Genomic DNA, 22,087 nt, shown 5'->3' with positions numbered 1-22,087 from the left:
GAGCACCAAAAACTACACAAACCAAAACCAAGTCTGTTTATGCCTGTGGGCTTTGGAGATCTTTGTGGCCTGGTCCCCGTGACTGAGCTCTGTGGTCAGCCTTGGTGACAAGTTCTGATGAACCCTGACAGACATGTTTATGCTCATCTCTGTGCCAGACCTGGTGCTTGGGTATGGGCACAGCCCGATGCCCATCAGTACGTCATCCACGGTGCATTGTGGGTCTTCCACGGCACACTGTAAGAAGCTCACGTCAGCCAACGAGGACCGCAGAGAAGCTGCAGGCCAGGCTGTAGCTCAGTCTGTGTCTGTGGACAGGGAGGCGACTGCTTCGGTCACCGCAGACAGCCTGCCTTGTGAGGGGCTCAGACAAGCACCCCTGGCAGATGTGAGGGAGACACCCAGGCTCCCGGCTAGAATGTAGGGAGTACTGTAATGCTGCCCGCAGAACTCAGAATCATGGCGTTCAGGGCTAGTTCTGGGAAGCCTTGGAGAGACACCGGGCATTAATCATGAATTTTGCTGCCTTGACTGAAAACTGAATTGCCAAATAAGTAAAAGCAGAGACAGTGGAAGCCGGGGAAGAATAAGAGAAAAAATACCACAGCATCAGGCCCCGGGCGATGCCGTGACAGTGGTGACTGTCAGCATTTCCTCGGTTCTCCGTGATTCCTCAAAGCAGGCTCGCCACATCATTAAGTAATTAAGTAATTCATTTTCCCTCCCTTCCCCCTTCTTTCTTTCTTTCTTTCCTTCCTTCCTTTTCTTTCTTTCTTTCTTTCTTTCTTTCTTTCTTTCTTTCTTTCTTTCTTTCTTTCTTTCTTTCTTTCTTTCTTTCTTTCTCTGTGTAGCGCTGGCTGTCCTAGAACTTGCTCTGTAGACCAGGCTAGCCTCGGAACTCAGAGTTCCACACGCCTCTGCTCCCGAGTGGTGGATTAGAGGCCTGTGCCACCACCTGACTACCTTTTCCTTCCATCTTTACCCAGGTTCTGGGGATCAGGATCGCATAGCAGCTGCTATGACTGAACATTAAAAAATATATATTTATTTTATGTGTACGACCACAGTGCCTGCACGTATGCACACGAACCACTGTCAGGCAGTGCCCGCGGAGGCCCAGAGGGTGCTAGTGGGAATCCCTGGAACTAGAGTGGTGCTTGCATGGAGCTACCATGTGAGTGCTGGGAACCTGTCTCAGGTACTGCTCTATCCCTATGAAGAAACACCAAGGCAACTTTAGAAGGAAGCGTTTAATTGGGGGCTTCCTTACAGCCTTGGAGGGTCAGAGGCCATGGCCATCTCGCCGGGGAGTGTGGCGGAAGGCAGTGGCGCAGTAGCTGAGAGCTCACATCTGATCCGAAAGCTGCAGGCAGAGAGAGTAAGAGCAACCTGGACTTGTGAACCTTCAAAGTCCATCCACTCCAGCGAGGGAAACACCTCCTCCGATGAGGCCACGCCCTCCAAATGACACGCCTCTTCCAAGGCCACACCCCCTCCAAAGGCCACACCTCCTAATTCTTCTCCAATAGTTCCACCAACTAGAAACCAAAGGTTCAAACATATGATCCTTTGGAGGCCATTCTCATTTAAATCACAGGGTCAAACCCAGGTCTTGTGCAAAAGCAACCAGTGCTCTTAACCATGACCTTGAGACTCTGACCCTCTTACTTCTATCTCCCAAGTGATGAGACGTAGTTGTTACTATCTGTAGTCTCGTGTTATTTCCCAATTTGTTCCCAGAAATGATGACTCTGAGACTTATATATGGATTAATGTCTAGGTCAGTAGTTTGGGCCTGCTCCCCATCTAGCTCATAGCTTAAAATCCTGTATATTCTATTCTATGAATGCCTCATGGCTGGTTACCTGGTCCTCAGTTTGTAACTATCTTCCTCTGTTTCTGAGGCAAAATCTCGCGCCCCTGACAATTTCCCAGAATCCCCTCTCTCTCCGTCGGATGCCTCACCTTCTAAGAAATCCTAACTCAGCTTATTGGCCCCAGGCTTTTTTTTCATTGACAGGTGAAGTGTCCATACATTGCACAAAAGATCCCGTCTACAATGAGAGAACAGCTTTGTGCTGCCAAACCCAGAGCGGCAGGGTTCCTAGGTGAGGACTCTCCCACCAACCCACATCCCCATCCGCTATTCATCTGATGCTAACACTATTCTAGGAAAGAGCTCACTGTGCCCTCCAAGCCCGTATGTAGCTGTCCAGTTCTCCTGCCTCGGCCATCATCCACTGACCCCACCCGGGTCACGAGCTTGCCCGTGGGTCAATCCTGGTCACGCGCGCGGGCAGAGCATTGGGCTGGGTCAGTGTGGGGCGAATTTGCCTGAGAAGGTTCAATAGACTGCACTCAAGGAAACCCTGTGAGCTGAGGGTTGGGATGGGAGCCTTCCCCGACAAGGTGGACGGCGCGAACAGTGCAGCCCCCCACCCCCACCCCGCGCCCGGTGGCTGGGAGGAGGGGAAGACAGGACAGCTTTCCTTCCATGTTGAACATGAGAACAAACAGTGCCTTCCTCCAGGGTGAGGGCGAGCATTGTGGCGGCGGAGGCATTCAGCCCACAGTTTGGCAGGGAGCAGGTGCTGGGTGACAGGCGGTTGCTACTTTAGAACAGTTACCAATATTACCAGCACTGCTGCGGAGAGGTGGGTGTCTAGGAGCTGGGAGGTTGTGAGCTCCCCGGCTCAGGAGGGAACCAAGGCGAGGCTGAACAAGTCTGAGATGGAAAGCCAGGGGCTCCACATCCTGAGAGCACAGTCTGCCGCTGAGCCTCCAGAGTCGGCCTCGGGATGGACCGGATGGAGGAAGCCGGAGGCGGCCGCCTAGCGCGTCTCTGCGTTACCACTCTCACCAAAGCCCTCTATAATCGCCATCCCCCCCCCAAAAACAAAACAAAACAAAACAAACAAACAAACAAGCCGGGATATCTCTGTGTAGCCCTGGCTATCTTGGAACTCACTCTGTAGACCAGGCTGGCCTCAAACTCAGAGATTCACCTTTGTCTACATTTTATGAAGAAAACACTCTACCCAGTTCTGAGAGCTCGAGAGATGACTATTGCCTGTTGCTGCCTAACCTGGGCTACTTGGCAAGACCCGAAACAACTTAAAACCTCAGATCCGGGCTGGGGAGATGACTCGCAGGGCAAACGTGGCCTGCGCATGCCCGCTCCCTCTCATGTGTAAAACTCTCAAGGAGCTTCAGCAGTCCAGCCAAGTATGGCGGCTCCCGCTTTCTTGTTTGTTTTTTGTTTTGTTTTTTTTTTCGAGACAAGGTTTCTCTGTGTAGCCCTGGCTGTCCTGGAACTCACTCTGTAGACCAGGCTGGCTCCGAACTCAGAAATCTGCCTGCCTCTGCCTCCCAAGTGCTGGGATTAAAGGCGTGCGCCACCACTGCCCAGCATTGGTGGCTCCTGCTTATGACCCCACCACTTGGGAAACTGACTAAGGTGTAACGCTGGTATTTGGGGGAGGATTTGGTTTCTTCCTTGGTCAGCCTGGCCTATATGGCAAGATCCTGTTGCAAAACAAAACACAGCCAGATTTGATGCCCTACACAGTCATCCCAGTACTTGAGGCTGTGAGGCAGGGAGGACCAAAAGTCAAGGCCAGCCTGGGCTACAAGAGACCCTGTTGCAAATGAATGAATGAATGAATTAAAATTAAGTACAAAAAAGTCACCAGGTGCCAGGCAGAGGTGGCATAGACCTTTGATCCCAGCACTTGGGAGGCAGAGTCAAGCAGATCTCTATGAGTTTGAGGCTAGCCTGGTCTACAGAGCAAGTTCCAGGATAACCAGGGCTACACAGAGAAACCCTGTCTCAAAAAATAAATCAAGCCGGGAGTCGTGGCACACACCTGTAATCCCAGCACTTGGGAGGCAGAAGCAGGCAGATTTCTGAGTTCGAGGCCAGCCTGGTCTACAGAGTGAGGTCCAGGACAGCCAGGGCTACACAGAGAAACCCTGTCTCAAAAAATTAATTAATTAATTAAATAATTAAATACGAAATGAAATGAAATAAAAGTCACCAGGCCAGCAGGATGGCTCAGTGGGTAAAGACATTTGACACTTTGAGACCAAACATGACGACCTGGGTTCAAGCCCCAGGTCCACATGGTGGAAGGAAGGCGGGAGGGAGGGAGGGAGGGAGAAAAGCATTCCCAAAAGTTGTTCTTTGAGCTGTGTGAGTGCTGTGCACATGTTCCCCTCTCAAATAAATGTGAAAAATTCATAGATGTAAGTTAATACTCAAATGATTAATGTTATAAAACAACAAAACAGCCACATTTGGCGAATGCCCTCCATCTGTGATAGGACATCGGAGACAGCGGCCTGACGCTCTGAGTGGGAGGAGACCTCAGTCTGGAGGAGTCTGGTTCTAATGCCAGGCAGCCCTGGAGCTGCCCAGCTCAGAAGTCCGAGGCTGGGGATGGGGCTCAGGGGAGGACCCTGGCATGTGTGGGGCGTCCTGTCCCAGGGAGGCACAGCCAGCCGTGGCTGGATCTGTCTACCCAGCACTGGACAGGAGAGGCACTAGATTGGGAATTGAAAGTCATCTCCAGTTGCACAGTAAGTCTGAGGCTAGACTGGTTTATGTTAGACACTGGAGAGAGAGGGGGAGGTGGGACACAGAGAGACAGAGAGACAGAGACAGAGAGACAGACAGAGAGAGACCACAGAGGGGAGAGATAGAGGGGGCCGGGGGAAACAGACAGAGGAAGAGGGAGAAAAGGAGAGGGAGAAACATGAAAACAGGGAGGAGAGAGAGCTGGAGAGAGACATACAGAGACAGAGAGACAGAGGGAGACAGAGAGACAGAGACAGAGGGAGACAGGCAGGGAGAAGTCGGCTGGCTGAATAATCCAGTGTTTGCCATGCAAACCAGGAGACCCAGGTAAAGATGAGAGATGAGAACTGACTCCAGGAACTTGCTCTCTGACCCCCATCCTTTGTTATTTTCACACACATCACACTCACACATACAATAAAGAAAGAGAATAATAATAAAGAAAAATCTGGCCAGGCAATGGTGGCTCACGCCTTTAATCCCAGCACCCTGGGAGGCAGAGGCAGGCGGATTTCTGAGTTTGAGGCCAGCCTGGTCTACAGAGTGAGTTCCAGGACAGCCAGGGCTACACAGAGAAACCCTGTCTCGAAAAGAAAGAAAGAAAGAAAGAAAGAAAGAAAGAAAGGAAGGAAGGAAGGAAGGAAGGAAGGAAGGAAGGAAGGAAGGAAAGAAGGAAGGAAGAAAGAATCCGGCCTGGTCACTGCGGTTCCCCACCCTTGCTGCTGCAGGCCCAACCCTTGAGGGTCTCCAATTATCCAGCTCCGGTTTTGTCCAAGCCCCAATTCTCCACCCCTTCTGGAGTGCAGAGGGGACCCCTAGTTGCTACAGGAGGAATCACCTTTGATCCCAGCACTTGGGAAGTAGAGGCAGGTGGATGAAGCCTAGTGAGTCCCAGGCTAGCTTGGATTACAGAGAGAGACTCTGTCTGAAATACATATGTACATATCAATACATACATACATACATACATACATACATACATACATACACACATACATATGGAAGAAAATGGATAAATTTAAGAGACACGTAACAATTCATTAAAACAATAAAAAAAATCATGTTACCCTACATCATGCAGTTTACTAAAAGACCACATGCTTCAGAACTCAGTAAGAAGGTGACACTCTTTCTGATGTTTTGGGCATGCTATAGATCTAGCCAAGGGTGTGGTACTTTTTTGGGGGGATTTTTTTTTTTTTTTTGGTTTTTTTGAGACAGGGTTTCTCTGTACAGCCCTGGCTGTCCTGGAACTCACTCTGTAGACCAGGCTGGCCTCAAACTCAGAAATCCACCTGCCTCTGCCCCCCAGAGTGCTGGGATTACAGGCAGGCGCCACCACTGCCCGGCTGGGTGTGGTACTTTTAATTGTTTGGTTCCGTATTTACCTATTTATTTTTGAGACAGTTTCACGTAACCAAGGCTGCATGGCCAGTTTATGTAGCGATGGAGATTGAACGAACCCATGACGTCATCAACGTGGGGCAAATGCTCTACCGGCGGAGCTATTCCAATACCATTATTTGACTTTGTTAAGACAGGGTCTTGTTAGCCGGGCGGTGGTGGCACACGCCTGTAATCCCAGCACTTGGGGCGCAGAGGCAGGTGGATTTCTGAGTTCCAGGCCAGCCTGGTCTACAGAGTGAGTTCCAGGACAGCCAGGGCTACACAGAGAAACCCTGTCTCGAAAAAAACAAAAAAGGGGTCTTGTTGAGTAGCCCAGGTTGGCCTGTGACCTTTCATCCCCTGGAGAACTGGCATCTGAGTCCCTGTTTCCACATCCAGTTTAGACTTGTTACACCTTTGCAAGTCACCATCCTCGGGCCTCAGTGAGCCATTCCCCTTCTCTCCCAGGTCCACGTCTGTGTCTGGTCTGCTCTCATTCCCCGCAGGCTCCACGAGCCGAGGCACAGTGAAGTCTGCTTAGTGTCGGCTACAGGGACTGTGCCCTTAGGGGGCGGGGCTGAGGGCTGCTGGGCTGGGCTCTGGTCCTCACACCTCTGCAGACTCCTAAGGCCCCAGTGCTAGGACCAGGTGGCCCAGGTGTAGGCGACACAGTGCGGCACTGTCAGCCAGGCTGAGTTCTCCAGTAAGCACGGCTGCGGTGCGTGCGCCCCTCCCGGGCTTAAAACAAGGCTCGGGGCCACATCTGCCGGCCGCACCCGCTGCGGAAGCAGAAAGCGAGATCCTGCTGCTGTTGGATCCGGTTTTTTCTTCTTGCCATCACTTTTCAATCCATGCTAATCGGCTAAATTAAATCTATCTTTAGCTCTTTCTTGCGTTGCCCTGGGCACCGCTTATTTATCCCAGGCCAGTAGGTCAGAGGGACGGCGCTCTAAAGTAAGTCTATGAGTTCTCAAGTCTTTGGAGGCAGGGATAACCACTCCGGTCAGAGGGAACATTCCGGGGTCGGGGGTGGGGTCGGGGGACTGCGCGGGCAGTACAGAAGACTCCTTACGGATCGATGGCTCTCTGTGGTCAAAGGTGTCTGTGCCGCCATGTCTAAAAAATTCCGGTACTCTTCCTAGGGAGAAGCACGTGTGCCTACCTGGTCCAATTTCTTTGGGGGAAGTCCTTTCCCTAATCCAACTGCAGTGCCTCATGCTACAGACACCCTTTGCTGTGTATCTATCCATCCAAAGACACATTGTCCCGGTGGACACATCGAGGTGCATTAGTAGGAGAGCTGTCCGTGAAGGCGCGGGGGTCGGGTCCGGTGTGCCCCACTGTCCCCCCATCCGGGGGCCTCCCCTCCGGGCCGGGTGAGTCAGCCCCGGGCGGCTCCCGCGTCATCCAGGCCGCTCTGCTCCACGCTATTTCGGGCTCCGGGCGCTATAAATAGAGGCTCTCAGAGCCGAGGCGAGCCAGCCCCCCTCTCCGCTCGGGCCCCCTGTGTCCCCGGCCCGCCGCGATCGCCGTCACCGCGGCTAAGTTTAGAGGCGGGTGGGGACGCCGGCCTGGTCACTGCGATTCCCCACCCTCGCCGCAGCAGGCCGAACCCTTGAGGGTCTCCAGCTGCCCAGCTCCTTTTTTGTCCAAGCCCCAATTCTCCATCCCTTCTGGAGCGCAGAGGGGACCCCTAGTTGCTACAGGAGGAAGAGGCGCAGGAGGGGAGCTTGACCGGGATGCTGAGTGAGGAAAGTGGGATCATTTGAACTCAGAGCCCCGAAGAGTGGGAGGACCTGGACCTGGATATGCAAGGCTCGGTGCAGAAATTGAACAGAAAGCAAACTTGGGGATGCTGAAGAACTAGGAGGAACTTTTCCCGCCCTTGACTAATGCAAACGACTCAAAGTTAGCCATGGGCGGTCGGGGACACAGGTTGGCTGCGGTAGGGATGCTCGCCGCCTTCAGGCTGGGTCCCGAGCAGGCCGCGGGTCCTTCCCAACCCGTCCGAGAATCCGGTAACAGCGGGGCGCCGGCGGCCCCTGGCGGTGTAGCCGAGAGTTGCAGGCTCAAGACGGGACTCCTTTGCCGTGTGGGAGAAATTGAGTTAGGATTCACTTGATTGGGCATCCCAGACGTTTCAGAGATTCGGAGACACATGTCCTTGTACTTTATTTTTTAAATGGCATGTGATTCCATTTTGTTTTATGTATATGAGTGTTTTGTGCCCCGGGTACCTGAGGCGTCAGATCCCCTAGACCTGGAGTCACACAGATGGTTGTGAGTGCTGGGAATCGAGTCCTCAGCAGGGGCAGTCAGTTCTCTTAACTGCCCAGCCATTTCTCCAGTCCCTCGTTCTTTTTTCATAGGGAGGGGGTAGTGGGAGGGTCTCCCTATGTGTCCCTGGCAGAAATGGAACTCATTCTAGACCAGGCCGCCCTTGATCTCACAGAGACCCCCTGATTCTGCTTCTCCAGTCTTGCGGTTGACACCAATATGTCCAGAGATTTTGGTTTTTGTTGGTTTGTTTTGTTGGGGGTCTTGCTTTGAGGCACAGATTGGGCTGGAGGTCACTAAGCAGGATACAAGCCAATTTGGACCTTGTCCTCAGCGTTCTCGGTGCTGGGTTTACATGCGTGCTGGTGGTTGCCCCCACGCACTGCTGTCTTACCCTTTAACCTCAGAGAATGATTCCAGAAACGAAGGCTTGCAGCGGGGACTTGCCTCTCAAAGGTTCGGTTTCAGCACCTCTGTCACAGGACACACGGTTCCGGCGCGCCCTCTGGAGGCCAGGCCTATGCTGGGAAAGCTGACTCCTGCTAATTTTCCTTCCTAGGATCGAGGGTTACTTACTATTAAACTTAATTAACTAACTAATTTTGAGTCAGGGTCACATTTTGTAGCTCTGGCTGACCTGGAACTCATTCTGTAGGTCAGGCTGGGCTCGAACTCACAGAGATCCGCCTGACTCTGCCTCCTGAGTGCTGGGATTAAATGTGTGAGCCATCTCGCCTGGCTATTAACTATTAATAGTTCTGTTGTGTATCATAGTTCCAAAGGCCCCTGGCCACGGCTCAGTGGTAGTGTCTCTGCCTAGAATTCTCAGCATAGGCACGCGCTTGTACAGCCTTATACACACCTGTTGTAAGCATGCACACACCTCACAACTAGGACACCATTAAAAGAAGACATAGAGGGATTGCATGTTATGACCTTAGGGCATGTCCTCTCTCAATACAGAAGTCCAAAGGAAAATGGAGAACACGTTGGTAAATGCAGGCAAAACCTGGAGAATTTTAAAAGTCTAAACCGAAGGAAAGCTTTGCAACCTATGGAAGTGACTAACAGCTCCAACCCGTAAGCGTCACTCCAATAAAGGGGCGGTGATGGAGAGATGCTCGTCTCCTTTCCTCCCCTTTTTAATTTTAAAAGCTGTTGAATTGCTCATTTCGGAAAAAAAATGGGCAAAGGATATGAGCCAATCACTGAAAAAGAAATGGGCAAAGGAAATGAGCAAGAACACGAAATATATATCAGACCATTAAACTCACAAAGCGATGCTCTATTTCCTTAGCAATCACGGAACGACTAGCTGGAACGGGGTGAAACTGTCCTTCCAGGAAATGAGTAATTCTAAGTCACCCATAAGGCCAGGTCCCCGAGCACAGGTGCCCCTTCCTTCCTTCCGCAAGCCCGTTCCGACACCCTGGCTGTGCCGGGGGCTCCCCTAACCCGGTCTCGGCGTCCTCTGGCTCTCCCTTCCCGCCCTCCCCGCTCAGGGTTGCCCCTGTCCGGGAGCAACGTGTCTGACTGTCCCACCGGACTCCAAGCCCTGAAGAAGTCACAGCTGTCAGTAGCAATGCCTGCTTGGGATGCAAGTGGGGCATGGCTGAGAACGAGTGAGTCAGTGTCAGTGGGCTGAGTCCGCCCACGCTTACAGGGGAGGCGTCCTCTGAGGTCTCGCCTTCCTCCTCCCTCGCTTCCCCTCCCCCACCTCCTTTGATCATCACTGAGCCCGGTCTGGAGTCTGGGAAGTGCTCAAGAGGGCCTCGGAACAGTACAACTTAAAGTCAAAGTCTCCCAGGTACAAAGATTCACACGCTTCCATCCGCCCCAAACCACCACAGTCCTCCAGGACCATAGAGAGTAGTGCGAATAGAGCGCTCCGCTCTACCTTCCCTGGGGGAGCAGCGAGACGAGCGGGGGGCCAGAGCGGCCGGAAGTGAGTCTAGTCAGGGGTCGGGCTGGCCGCGCTGGCCGTGCTGGCGGTGCTGGCGTTGTAGCACCTCTATTGTCCCCGTGGTATTTTCTTCTAGGCATCAGGAAAAAGCAGGTGAGTTTTTCCCAGTGCTTAGACCTAGAGATAGGGCCGAGAGGGGCAGGGTGGAAGGTGGATGGGAGTGATGATTGGCAGAGGAAGAAGCCAATCATTGCGGAGCTGAGACTAGGCCGAGACGGGGCGGGGTGAACCCAGCCAGGTGTGCCTCTGGCAGCGGGGAAGTAATAGAGAGGTAGGCGGGCCTATAAGGCCCGTAGACCAATCCGGAGTGAGAATGAGGAAAGGGGCGGGCCCACGGGTTGCTTTTCTGGAACCTAACGCTATCGACCGAGCAACCTTTTGCGGGGATACCGCTGTGAGCCAGGCTTCTCCTGGAAAATGGAAATGCCAACGCCAATGTCGCCACGCCTTTCAGGCTCCAGATGGACCCTGGGAAGGACGAGGAAAGTCGGCCACAGCCCTCAGGACCACCCACGAGGAAGAAGTTTGTTATCCCTCTGGAGGAAGACGAGGTGCCTTCTGCAGGGGTAAGGGCGAGGACTTGGGGGCTTTGGGGAGTACAGGGGACAGTAAAGGCTCCCTGGGCCTACGGTGTGAGTTTAGGCTTGGGTTTCTTTGGAAAAATAACCTGCCGTGCTTTGCAAGTCTCAGTTTCCCCGTTGGTAAAATGGCATGACAGGGTGGTTAAGAGAGAGGCTGGCGGCTAGGCAATGGCCAGTGATGGCTTTCCTTTGTTTAGTCTGGGTCTTCGATTGGGTCACGTGTTTCCTGGGCTAGCTTTGGAATTGATATGTAGCTGAGGTTGGCCTCGAGTCCAGATCCTTCCATCTCCTCTTTCTTTCTTTCTTTCCTTCCTTCCTTCCTTCCTTCCTTCCTTCCTTCTTCCTTTCTTTCTTTCTTTCTTTCGATTTGGTTTTTGGAGACAAAGTTTCTCTGTGTAGCCCTGGCTGTCCTGGAACTCACTCTGTAGACCAGACTGGCCTCCAACTCAGAAATCCACCTGCCTCTGCCTCCCAGAGTGCTGGGATTACAGGCGTGCGCCACCACCGCCCGGCCATCTCCACTTTCTAAGTGCTGGGATTACAGCAATGGTCCACCTTGTTTTTTGTTTGTTTTAATTTTACGCGTGTGGATGTTTTGTGTGTGCATATGTCTGCGCACTACATGCATGTAGACCTGTAGAGACCAGAAGAAGGCATTGGATCCCTAGAACTGGAAAGAGTGTTGAGCCACCATGGGAATTGAACCCAGATCCTCTTGAAGAGCAGCCATTGCTCTTGACTGAGAAGCCCTCTTTCTAGCCTCTAAAGCATGTCTTTATGATGTGTGTGCGCCTGTGGGTGCCGTGGAGCCCCCGTGAAGGTCGGAAGAGAACCTGTGGAGAGCTCGGTTTTATCCTCGTTCTGTGTCGATGCTCGGGATGGAACTGAGGCCATGAAGCTGGCAGGTCCCTTTACCCACTGAGCCATCCTGCCTGCCCCACCCCCACCCCCTTTCTTGGAAGAGCCTTCCAATGACCTAAAACCTGCAGCAATCCTCCCGCCTCCGTCTCTCCAGTGATAGGACATTCCAGGTGGTTTCACCATGCTGAACTCAGCTGTGTGTTTTGTATGACCAGTATTCTGAATTTTCAAGATACAAATTTGGATCCGACCTTTTTCTGTTTTATTTTGTTTTGACATTTATTTATGTGCTGTGGGTCGGAGGCGTATTTGCCAGGGCATTGGTGTGGAGGTCAGGTCTCTCACCTGGTAACGTTCAGGCTTCAAGCCCAGGGTGTCAGACACTGCTCTCTGAGCATCTCCGTCTGTCTATCTATCTATCTGTCTGTCTGTCTGTCTGTCTATCTATCTATCTATCTTCTATCTATCTTCTATCTATCTATCTGTATCTATCTTCTATCTATCTATCTATCTATCTATCTATCTATCTATCTTTGTATCTAGGTTTTTTTGAGACGTGATTTCTCTTTGTAGCCTTGGCTGTTCTGGAACTCACAGAGGTCTGCCTCTCTCTGCCTCCCAAGTGCTAGGATTAAAGGTGCAGCCACCACCAAAGGCTAGAAATGGAAGCTTTTCTGCTTTGAGAAAGAGAAATCGGTGTCCTAGAGAGATGGCTCAGCAGTTAAATGCATTGGGTGCTCTTGCAGAGGACCCAGGTTCAGTTCCCAGCACCCACACGGTGGCTCGCAACTGGCTGTGTTCCCGTCCCGGGGCTCCAGTGCTCTCTTTTGACTGCTGAGGGCAACCAAGAACGGACCTGGTGCCTGTGGAGACGCACAGGCCAAGCACTCAATAAGAATAAAATAAGGATCTAAAGTCTTTAAAAAGGAACCCGGAGGCTGGAGAGAGATGAGGCATTCAGTAAGGTTGCTTGGGGATCCAGATTTGGTTCATGCCCCCATGTCAGACAGCTCACAATCAATGACCTATATATGTCCAGCCCCAGGGATCCAACACTAACTCCCGGCTTCTGTGGGCACACGCACCTGCACACATATGGCATACACATGCAGACACATATACATAAATAAAAATAAGTAAATCGTAAGAAAAAAGAAAGAGGCTCTGAGGTGAGCCAACCAAGGAGCTGCGGCAGATGGAGGCAGGGGTGCTGCATGCACAGGAGCTGCGCGACCAGACAGGGATGCAGGGACAGCCCAGAGCATCGCACCTCCGCCTCCTGCGTGCTGGGATGGCAGGTGTACACCACTGTGCCTGGCTCACTCAGGGCTCTGGGCATGCTCAGACACACACTTTACCAACCGAGCCCTGGACCCAGCCCTTGTTCTTAGCCCCGGGAAGCATCTGAAGGAAGGGGGGACTCCAGCGTTCCTTCCCCACCCCACCCCTCCCTTCTCTCCACAGGCCAAGCCCCTATTCAAATTGTCGCGGAACCCTGCCACCCCTGCAACCTCAGCCCAAGCGGCACCGCAGATCCAGCAGACTTACGCTGAGTATGCGATCGCCCAGCCTCCAGGAGGGGCTGGGGCCATGCTGCCCACAGGCTCTGAACCCGCAACAGCAGAGAACCCCAGCCAGCCCCTGAAAACTGGAGCAAAATCCAGCAGCATCATCGTGAGCCCACGGCAGGTGAGAGCGGGCGATGGGTGCCGGGGCTCTGATGGGAAACCCGTCCAGGGATCAGTGGTGGGAGTGGTGGGAGGAGGGCCAGGATTCCCACGGTCCATTTATTCACCCTTCCTCATGCGTTCACCACTTCATTAATTTCTGCATTCATTCATTTATATACACATCCATCCATCCATCCATTCCTACAGATACCCCACCATTCATGCAGTTGTTGATGAGCGTGTGGGTTCAGGGCACCCCAGCCCTTCCTGCTAGGGCTGTCACTCTGTTTGGCCAGCTTGACTCGTGTCCCCAGGTCTGTTCATCTCCTCAGAACCTATAGGGAGAACCTGTAGTCACTGAAAGGCTGCCCAAGCTATGTAGCCCAGGCTGGCCTCAATCTCAGAGACCTTACCTATCTCAGCCTCCGACTAAAGGCATGCGCTACCATGCCCAGCCTCCCACCCAGCTCTGTAATGAAAGACTTTGATGTCTGTGGCAGCTTGAATGACTTACGCTGTGCATTCATTCCTTCCGTTCTCTATGCATTAAGTCCCCTGTTCATGCCTAGGGTGTCGTGGCATGGGGAGGGGCGTAGCTTGCAGCTCCCGCCCTCCAGCCCTCTGGGAATGCCCATGGCGCAGGGAAGCTTTTGAACTCGGTCCTTTTGGGTTGCGGTAGAATTATTACCCAGGCTTGGACCCTGGCTATTGGTGAACCCTGAGCCCTCCCTGCTGTGGAGGTGGGGGTGGGGCAGAAAATCCTATTGCTGGATTCTGAGCACGGGTCCCCTGAGTCTGTTCTGGGCCAAATAGGAGCCACTGAGTCACCCGGGAGAGCACACAGTGGCCTGGGGCGCTGAGTGGGACCTGCCTGGGAGGGGCACGAGGATGGATTGAAGCTAAAAGGGAGTGGGGAGAACTGTGGGCCAGGCCCTGGGCACAGAGAGCTAACATTCAGACTCCAGGCTGAGGAGTGTGGGAAGAGCATCTGGGAAAGACCCTGGAAGCTGGCGGGGCCTAGGGCGGGGGGGAGGTAGGGGAGGACCTAGCCCTCACCGTAGTCCAGGGTCACCCCCATTAGAGGCTTCTGCCTTCCTCCCTTGCAGAGGGGCAACCCCGTGTTGAAGTTTGTACGCAATGTGCCCTGGGAATTCGGTGAGGTGATTCCAGATTACGTGCTGGGCCAGAGCACCTGCGCCCTGTTCCTCAGGTGAGCTCCAGGCGCCTTGAAGGGGGAGATTGCGCCTCACTATTGTGTCATTTTGAGCATTGAGTGGGGAAAGCGGGGTTCAGTGCCCTGGAACTATGCACGGCTCTGTGTTGAAGAACTGGTTGTAGCCTACAATTACCCAGAGCAAGAGTAGCTGGGACTGGACCTGGATCTGAGGAATGGAAGCTGGGGCCTAGACTTCTGTATGTGAGGGAGGGATCCTGGGTCTGTATTTCTAGGTCTGAGGTGAAGGGCTGGACCCTGATTTGAGGGAGGAAGCCAAGTGTCCAGGGTCCCCGAATGCTACAGCTGACTGCTGTTTCGTAGAAGTCCATCCCAGTCAGTTGTCTTCCCTGGACCTCTGGCAAGGTTGTCCCCTTTGCTGTGCTAATGGGTCCCATCCTCTGGATGCCAGTAAGGTACATAAGGATATCTGGAGCCTCGGGGACATTGAGACACTCAAGGGCTCAGTGGTAGAGCCCCGCCTAGAGTCCCCCAGAAGGGCTGGAGGCGTGGCTCAGTGGGAGAGCCTCTGCCTAGCATGCACTAGGTTTAGTTCACAGTATTGTTAAAGTTTGCTCCTGTGCCCTTCCCTGTCTTCACTAGCCTCCGCTACCACAACCTCCATCCAGACTACATCCATGAACGACTGCAGAGCCTGGGGAAGAACTTCGCCCTTCGTGTGCTCCTGGTCCAAGTGGATGTGGTAAGCAGGGCTAAGAGGCTTAGGACCTCAATGGGGAACGGATTTTCCCTGACGATAAAATTGCCCAGGTCTCTCGGAAAGCCTCCGTGGGCTGGGAGGTGGGAGGGAAACATTGTCTAGAGCCAGACAGGGTGCTGTGTTCCTGCCAGCTGATCCCAGGACTCTGGAGGCTCAGGCAAGAGTCAGGAGTTCCTCAGACAGCCTGGGCTAGAGTGAGACTCGGACTCAAAAGAAATAGGATTCCTAGCTCAGCTCTAGAACCCTCAGTGAGGGGCTGGGGCGTGGCTCAGTGGGAGAGCCCCGCCTAGAATCCCCCAGTGAGGGGCTGGGGGCGTGGTTCAGTGGGAGAGCCCCACCTAGAATCCCCCAGTGAGGGGCTGGGGCTTGGCTCAGTGGGAGAGCCCCGCCTAGCCTGTGCTAGGTTTAAAGTAAAAGCATGCCTCATGCCCCTTTCCCTAAATGTTATACTTTGTTCTTCACCACAGTCTGGCATGTCAGATCTACAGTTTCTTCATGCTTGCTGCCCAGGTCACCATACTTTACTTTTTGTTCATTTGTTTATGTTTTTAAGACAAAGTCTCACAACACAGCCCAGGGAGGCCCAGAACTTAGCGTGTAGCCCAGGCTGGCCTTGGCCTTATGGCAACCTCCTGACCCAGGCTCTTGAGTGTTAGTGATGAGGCTTGAGCCAGGGGCTGGAGAGGTGGCTCAGAGCTGCCTGCTCTTCCCGAGGACGCAAGTTCAGGTCCCAGCAACCCCACGGTGGCTCACAGCCATCTGTCCTGGGGTCCGATGCCCTCTTCTGGGGTGTCTGGCAGGTCCTCCAGCGGGGCACTTGTCCCCCTGCACAGAGTGAGGACCTGCCTTCAATCTGTGACCTCCACCCTGCTGCTAGCCATGCCTGGGTTTATTTAGTTGGTGCTGTTTTAAAGGACTTAAAAAGCACACGCCTGTAATCCCAGCACTTGGGAGGCAGAAGCAGGCGGATTTCTGAGTTCGAGGCCAGCCTGGTCCACAGAGTGAGTTCCAGGACAGCCAGGACTACACAGAGAAACCCTGTCTCGAAAAACAAAAAAACAAACAAAAAAACAAAACAAACAAAAAAAGGACTTAAATATTTTTTAAGTGTGTGTGTAAATGAGCACATACACTCAGAAGTCACAGGGCAGCTCTTGGGTTCCCCTCCCTTGTGGATCTTGGGGATCAGATCATGTGCTCAGGCGCCTTCGCGCCCTGCACAGCCACTGTGAGGAGGCTTTTTTTATTTTTATTTTTTGGCAGGGTTTCTCACGGGGGCCTGGGGCACCACACCCAGCTTTTTATCCATGCTAGGGACTGAACTCTGGTCCTTGTGGCTTTAGCAACAGTTTCTCTCCCCAGCTCAGCTGTTGGGTTTCCGCACTATAAATCCCTGCTTTCACCCAGGTCTCTTCTCTTCCAGAAAGATCCCCAGAAGGCTCTTAAGGAGCTGGCTAAGATGTGCATCTTAGCTGACTGCACCCTGGTCCTGTCCTGGAGGTGAGACACAGCTCTCCACCCCCACCCCATCCCCTGCACCAGCCAAGGCAGCCTGTGTAGTGGTTGTGGTTCCTAAGCCAGGCATGGTGACACAAACCTATAATCCAAGCCCTGTAAAGTCTAAGGCCAGGACTGGTCAAGAGTTCAAGGCCAGCCTAGCCCAATGAGATCAGAGGCCAGATATGTTCCAGTGAGGGGCTAGGGCTGAGGCTCAGTGGTAGAGCCCCTGCCTAGAATCCCCCAGTGAGGGGGCTGGGGGTGTGGCTCAGTGGTAGAGCCCCACCTAGAATCCCCAGTGAGGGCCTGGGGGCGTAGCTCAGTGGTAGAATGTTTAGCATGTACAATATCCTAGATTCCATCCCCAGCATGACCAAAATAGTAAGTGTGTGAGAAGCCACCCCACAGGGCTCCCTGGTGAGGACAGGAGTTGGGGTGTAGCCCTGGCTGGCATGCTTTGTTACCCAGTGCAGAGGAAGCAGGGCGGTACCTGGAGACCTACAAGGCGTATGAGCAGAAGCCCGCGGACCTCCTCATGGAGAAGCTGGAGCAGAACTTCCTGTCGCGGGTGAGACCGCACCTCCTGGTCCCGTAACTGACGGCTTCTGGGTTGAGCTAGGCCCATTGATGGTGCGACGTCCCTGCCCTGCCCTGCCTCATCCCTCCCGCCCGCTTGAAGGGTCTTCAGCCTCCCGTAGCTCTGACCCCTAGCCTGCCCTCATCTATGATCCTGTTATTTCTGCTGGAAAGCCAGCTCTGATGCCTCCTCCTCCAGGAAGGCCTCCTTCCCCACAGCTAAGTAGCCCAGAGTGCCAACCTGATGCTGCAGTGACCACAGCACCATGGCCACCCAGTGGTCACCTTTGAATGCATTTTGTAAATGAGTTGCTGTTCTCACTTCGACTGTAAAGTGGTCTCTCTCTCTCTCATCCTGGGAAGTGAGCCCGGGTCAGGAAGGGCTGGGTGTGTCTGCTGTCACCGAACCCTCTCTTCTGCTGTTTCTAAAGTCCGTTTCTCTCCAGCTAGTGAGAATCCCCCTGCACCTGCTCTCAGTGCTAGACTCTCAGGCTGCACCTGTGCACAGCCCCCAGGGACACGTCCTTTCCCTTCCAGGCCACGGAGTGTCTGACCACCGTGAAATCTGTGAACAGGACGGACAGCCAGACCCTCCTGGCCACATTTGGAGTAAGAGGCCCCCTGGGCACCCCCTCCTGCTCTCCCCATGGCCACACCCTGGGGTCCCCTGCAGCTGGGACATGGAAGGGTTTGGTGCACACTGCCCTGACCTTGAGTCTACCTTTCAGTCCCTGGAACAGCTGTTCACCGCATCAAGGGAGGATCTAGCCTTGTGCCCGGGTCTGGGCCCCCAGAAGGTAAGACTTTTGGGGGATGCCACAGGGGGAGAGGTACAGGATGAGTCCCAAATCAATGGACCTTAGACTTTAAGTTGTATTGATTTTAGACCGTGTGTTAATTAATATACCTAGCTCTAGCTGGCTTGGATCTCACTGTAGACCAGGCTGGGCCTGAGCTTGGCTCTGCTGCTGACACCTTAAGGCCCCATGCTGGCTGGGTAGGCTCTGTTCCTGTGGCCAGGAGTGTAGCCGGGTTAGCACAGCGCTTGCTTGGCGTGTGCAGAGCCAGGCTCTGATCCCAGCACTGGCCAACCTAAGCGTGCCGAGCGTGCTTGCAGCAGTCGGATGAGGCAGGAGGATCAAAGGTTGAGTTCAAAGCCACCCTTGACTAAACATCTAGCCAGGCCAGCCCAGGATGCTTGACCCATGTATCCAAAGTAATACTTTGTTGGCTTGTTTTATTTGCTTAATGTACCTGAGGCTGGCCTTGAATTTCTGATCCTCCTGCCTCAGCTTCCCAAGTCCTGGGATTAAAGATGTGCATGGCCACCACCCAGCCTATGGAATAGTTCTTAGGTCTACTTACACCCGCCTGGCCGGCCTCAAGAGAAACCCAAAGCTCCTCAGGCAGGACAGGCAGCAGAACCCTCTCCAGACAGCAGGCGCTCAGCAGGCATCTTTAATGACGTGGTCCCTTCCCGCATATGCAGGCCCGCAGGCTCTTTGAAGTACTACACGAACCCTTCCTCAAAGGACCTCGATGACCTGCCCGGAGGCCCAGGGTCACAATAAAGCATTTTCCAAGTCCAGGCTCTGCTGTGCATGTTTGCTGGGGGACAGGGAGCAGCTCTACAGCTGGGTTCTGACCTCAGCCCTGCAAGTTCCTCCCCTCCCCCTCCTTCCCCTCCCCCAGGGTGTCATTATGGCTTCTCCTGTCCTGTCCCGCGGGAGACACCGGTGTCTTGCACCTCACTTTCCTGATCCTTCTTTTTCTTCTTCTTCTTCTTGGGGGATCTTGGACTGGCTCTGGGCTCTGGTTCCTCCAGCTGTGGGTCGGTCACCTCAGGCCTGGGCTCGGTTGCTTTTGCAGCCTCTGTCACCTCTGTGGCCAAGGCAAGTGCCTCGTCCACCCGCTTTCCCTTTCTCTTCTTCGTCTTCTTGGGGGACAGAGGAGCCACCTCAGCCTGAAGCGCGTGTTCTGACGGTTGGGTCTCCGCTCCTGGGAGCTCCGCCTCTGCCTCCATTGCTGAATTCTTTGCTTTTCTCCTCTTCTTGGTAGGGGACAACAGGACGGCTTCCTCGTGGGGCTGCACAGCGACTTGTGGCTGAGTGCCAGCCGCGGCGCTGCCCACCCTCTCTGTCCCTTCAGCCTCCCTCTGCCTTTTTCTCTTCCTGGTAGAGGCCGGGAAGGTCTCCTCAGGAGGCTCTGCCTGAGCCGTGGGCTCTGCGCGCCCCAAATGCTCTTCCTCTTCCACCTGCAGTGGCTCGGCCTCCTTGGACTTCTTCCAGCTGCTGATGGCGGGTGGGACTGGCAGTTCTGCCGCCGGCTCCATTGCTGCAGCCTCCATCTCCCCATCCCCCACAGGATGCCTCTTCTTCTTCTTCTTCACATCCATTCCTAGGTTACCCGAGGCTGCCTCCACGTCCATGGCCCCGTGCCCGTTCACAGCCTCCTGAGTGTCTGCGGCCTCCGCATCCTTCCTCCTCTTTTTCCTCTTCCCTGAAGAGGGTGACCTCAGACCCGAGGCTGACCCCGGCCCCGTGACTGGAGGGCTGCCTCCAAAGGCCGAGAAGCGAGGCCGCAGGCCAGCAGGGATCTGAGGGGGCAGACTCGTGGGGATGGGCCGCAGGGGAACCCGAGAGATAACGTATTCTTGAGGACCCTCCATGATCCTTAAGCTCCCGTGGGGCGCCGGGGCGCAGGTGAGTCTGCCACCTGCCTCCATTGAAGATGCGAGCAAGGTGGCTTCTCCGGCCTGGGGACTGCTGGGAAAGACCCGGTATCGGTGCTTCTTGCCGTCCAGTTTGCCCTTGACAGTCTTGGAGCCAGAGAGAGGCACACGCCGCCCATTGAGGCTGAGGAGAGAGGGAGAATCAGACCTTCTCCAGGCCAGGGTACAGCTCAGCGCTAGAACCCAGGTGCAGGACCCTGAGTTCTGTTTCCTGTTTTCAACCAACCAACCAACCACCTTCGGGGGTTTGAGAGATGCCTAGAATGCCTGCCCAGCCCGGGGCCACCGCCCAGGTACTGGGATTAGGTATGTGCCACCCATAGCTGTTTCCTGAGACACACTCTCCGTGTAAGTGTGGCTGGCTCATGCTGGCCTAGAAGTCTACTGTTTTCCTTTCCTACCTTAGCCTCCCAAGTGCTGAGATTATATCCGATCTCACCATTCCCGGCTAAGCAACGTTTAAGGCAGGCAAGATATGAGTCTCGGGCATTGAGTGTGTGCCTAGCACGAACAGTCTCTGGATTTGTTCATCAGCACTGCATAAACCTGGGCATGGTGGCTGTATTTGGGGGGCAGAGGCAGGAGGATCAAAAGCTTAACTACTACATGGGACATAAAGTTCTCCAAAACGGGTGGAGTCCGTCCGCTCAGTGGCTGGGAGCACTGGCTGCTCATGCAGAGGTTCCAGCAACCAGAGTGGCTAAACACCATCTGTAATGGGATCTGGTACTATGCAAGCATACAGACACATAGACTGCTCATATGCATAAACGAATAAATCTTTTACAAAAAAAGATGCACGCAGGGAGGTGGTGGCGCACGCCTGTAATCCCAGCACTCTGGGAGGCAGAGGCAGGCCGATTTCTGAGTTCGAGGCCAGCCTGATCTACAGAGTGAGTTCCAGGACAGCCAGGGCTACACAGAGAAACCCTGTCTCGAAAAAAGACAACAAAACAAAACAAACCACCCCCCCCCAAAAAAACAATTCCAATGAACCAAAAAAAGAAAAAAGGAAAAAAAAGATTCTCTAGAGCAAAGCAAAGCCTGTGACACCCACTTTTAATCCCAGTACTCAGGAAACTGGGGCTGGGGGAGGCTGATTCTTAGAAACCAGCCTTCGCTACTGAACAAGACTGTTTAAAACAACCCAAAGCAGCATTTCCGGGTTGCTCAGAAATGCTATCTAGGCCGGGTGGTGGTGGCTGCAGCGCACGCCTGTAATCCCAGCACTTGGGAGGCAGTGGCAGGCGGATTTCTGAGTTCGAGGCCAGCCTGGTCTACAGAGTGAGTTGTTCCAGGACAGCCAGGGCTACACAGAGAAACCCTGTCTCGGGGGAAAAAAAAAAGACAAAAAAAAAAAAAAACCAACAACAACAAGAAAAAGAAATGCCATGGAGCCCGGCGGTGGCAACTCGCCTTTAACCCCAGCATTCCAGAGGCAGAATCTCTGAGTTCGAGGCCAGCTTGCTCTACAGAGCCGGTTCCTGGACACAGAAACCCTATCTCGAATTTTCAAAAACAGCCGCGGCCTTCGGCCACTCACCACTGAGGGGCGAAGTCTGCAGGGGCTCGGATAAGCCACAGTTCTGTATCGGGACCTGTGAGCGCCTCCAAGGAGAAACGAGGGGGATCCGAGTCTGGAGACGTCGCCGTGAAGTGCGGAGGGCAGGAGAACCGAGTGGCACCTGAGAGGAGACAGGCAGGGGCCCTTTGACGCGGGCCACCTCTCGAAGTACCCGTCGGTCCCGCAGCCGCCCGCTCCGCGGGGCGACCCCGCGGCCCCCCAGCCCCTCCTGCGCCCAGCCCTCCCGATGCCGTTCCTCTCCGCCAGTTCAGGCTCCACTCACCGCAGCCCGGGGCGCCCTCCATTCCACCTCTGGAGGAGCCCACGCGGGACCCGCGCGGAACTCGGCCACCACGTGGACCCCGGGGGTGGAGCTGCACCCGGAAGCGCCCAAGTCGCGTCGGAGAGCTGGGCCGCCGCTCGGCGCTGTCACTATTCGCAGAACCCGGCCAACCTCTGCTCTTAAACTTC

The 22,087-nt window shown here is 54.1% G+C and overlaps 2 protein-coding genes across 3 annotated transcripts; one reads left to right on the top strand and one right to left on the bottom strand.

Annotated features, from left to right (window-relative positions):
• Positions 1-9,664: 9,664 nt before the first annotated feature.
• On the top strand, positions 9,665-18,909 carry Ercc1 (ERCC excision repair 1, endonuclease non-catalytic subunit). Of its 2 annotated transcripts, none has more exons than XM_052171671.1 (10): positions 9,665-10,046; positions 10,657-10,768; positions 13,109-13,333; positions 14,421-14,524; positions 15,131-15,230; positions 16,672-16,748; positions 17,214-17,313; positions 17,859-17,930; positions 18,050-18,118; positions 18,811-18,909. In XM_052171671.1, the coding sequence occupies exons 2-10, from the start codon at positions 10,664-10,666 to the stop codon at positions 18,862-18,864; spliced, it is 906 nt and encodes a 301-aa protein (XP_052027631.1). In that variant the 5' UTR covers positions 9,665-10,046; positions 10,657-10,663; the 3' UTR covers positions 18,865-18,909. The 2 variants fall into 2 exon arrangements, with proteins under 2 accessions (XP_052027631.1, XP_052027625.1); XM_052171665.1 differs by lacking the exon at positions 9,665-10,046 and adding an exon at positions 10,162-10,295.
• On the bottom strand, positions 18,751-21,989 carry Polr1g (RNA polymerase I subunit G). The gene is made up of 3 exons (XM_052171658.1): positions 21,900-21,989; positions 21,596-21,737; positions 18,751-20,176 (listed from the first exon to the last, which is right to left on the bottom strand). Exons 1-3 carry the CDS (start codon positions 21,919-21,921, stop codon positions 19,021-19,023), a joined length of 1,320 nt encoding a protein of 439 aa, XP_052027618.1. The 5' UTR covers positions 21,922-21,989; the 3' UTR covers positions 18,751-19,020.
• Positions 21,990-22,087: the final 98 nt, after the last annotated feature.

The sequence above is a fragment of the Apodemus sylvaticus genome, chromosome 1 (genome assembly GCF_947179515.1).
Source record: "Apodemus sylvaticus chromosome 1, mApoSyl1.1, whole genome shotgun sequence".
Taxonomy (NCBI): Eukaryota; Metazoa; Chordata; class Mammalia; order Rodentia; family Muridae; genus Apodemus; species Apodemus sylvaticus.
Note: the sequence above shows the minus strand (reverse complement) of the source record. Positions and strands in the feature narration are given on the sequence as shown.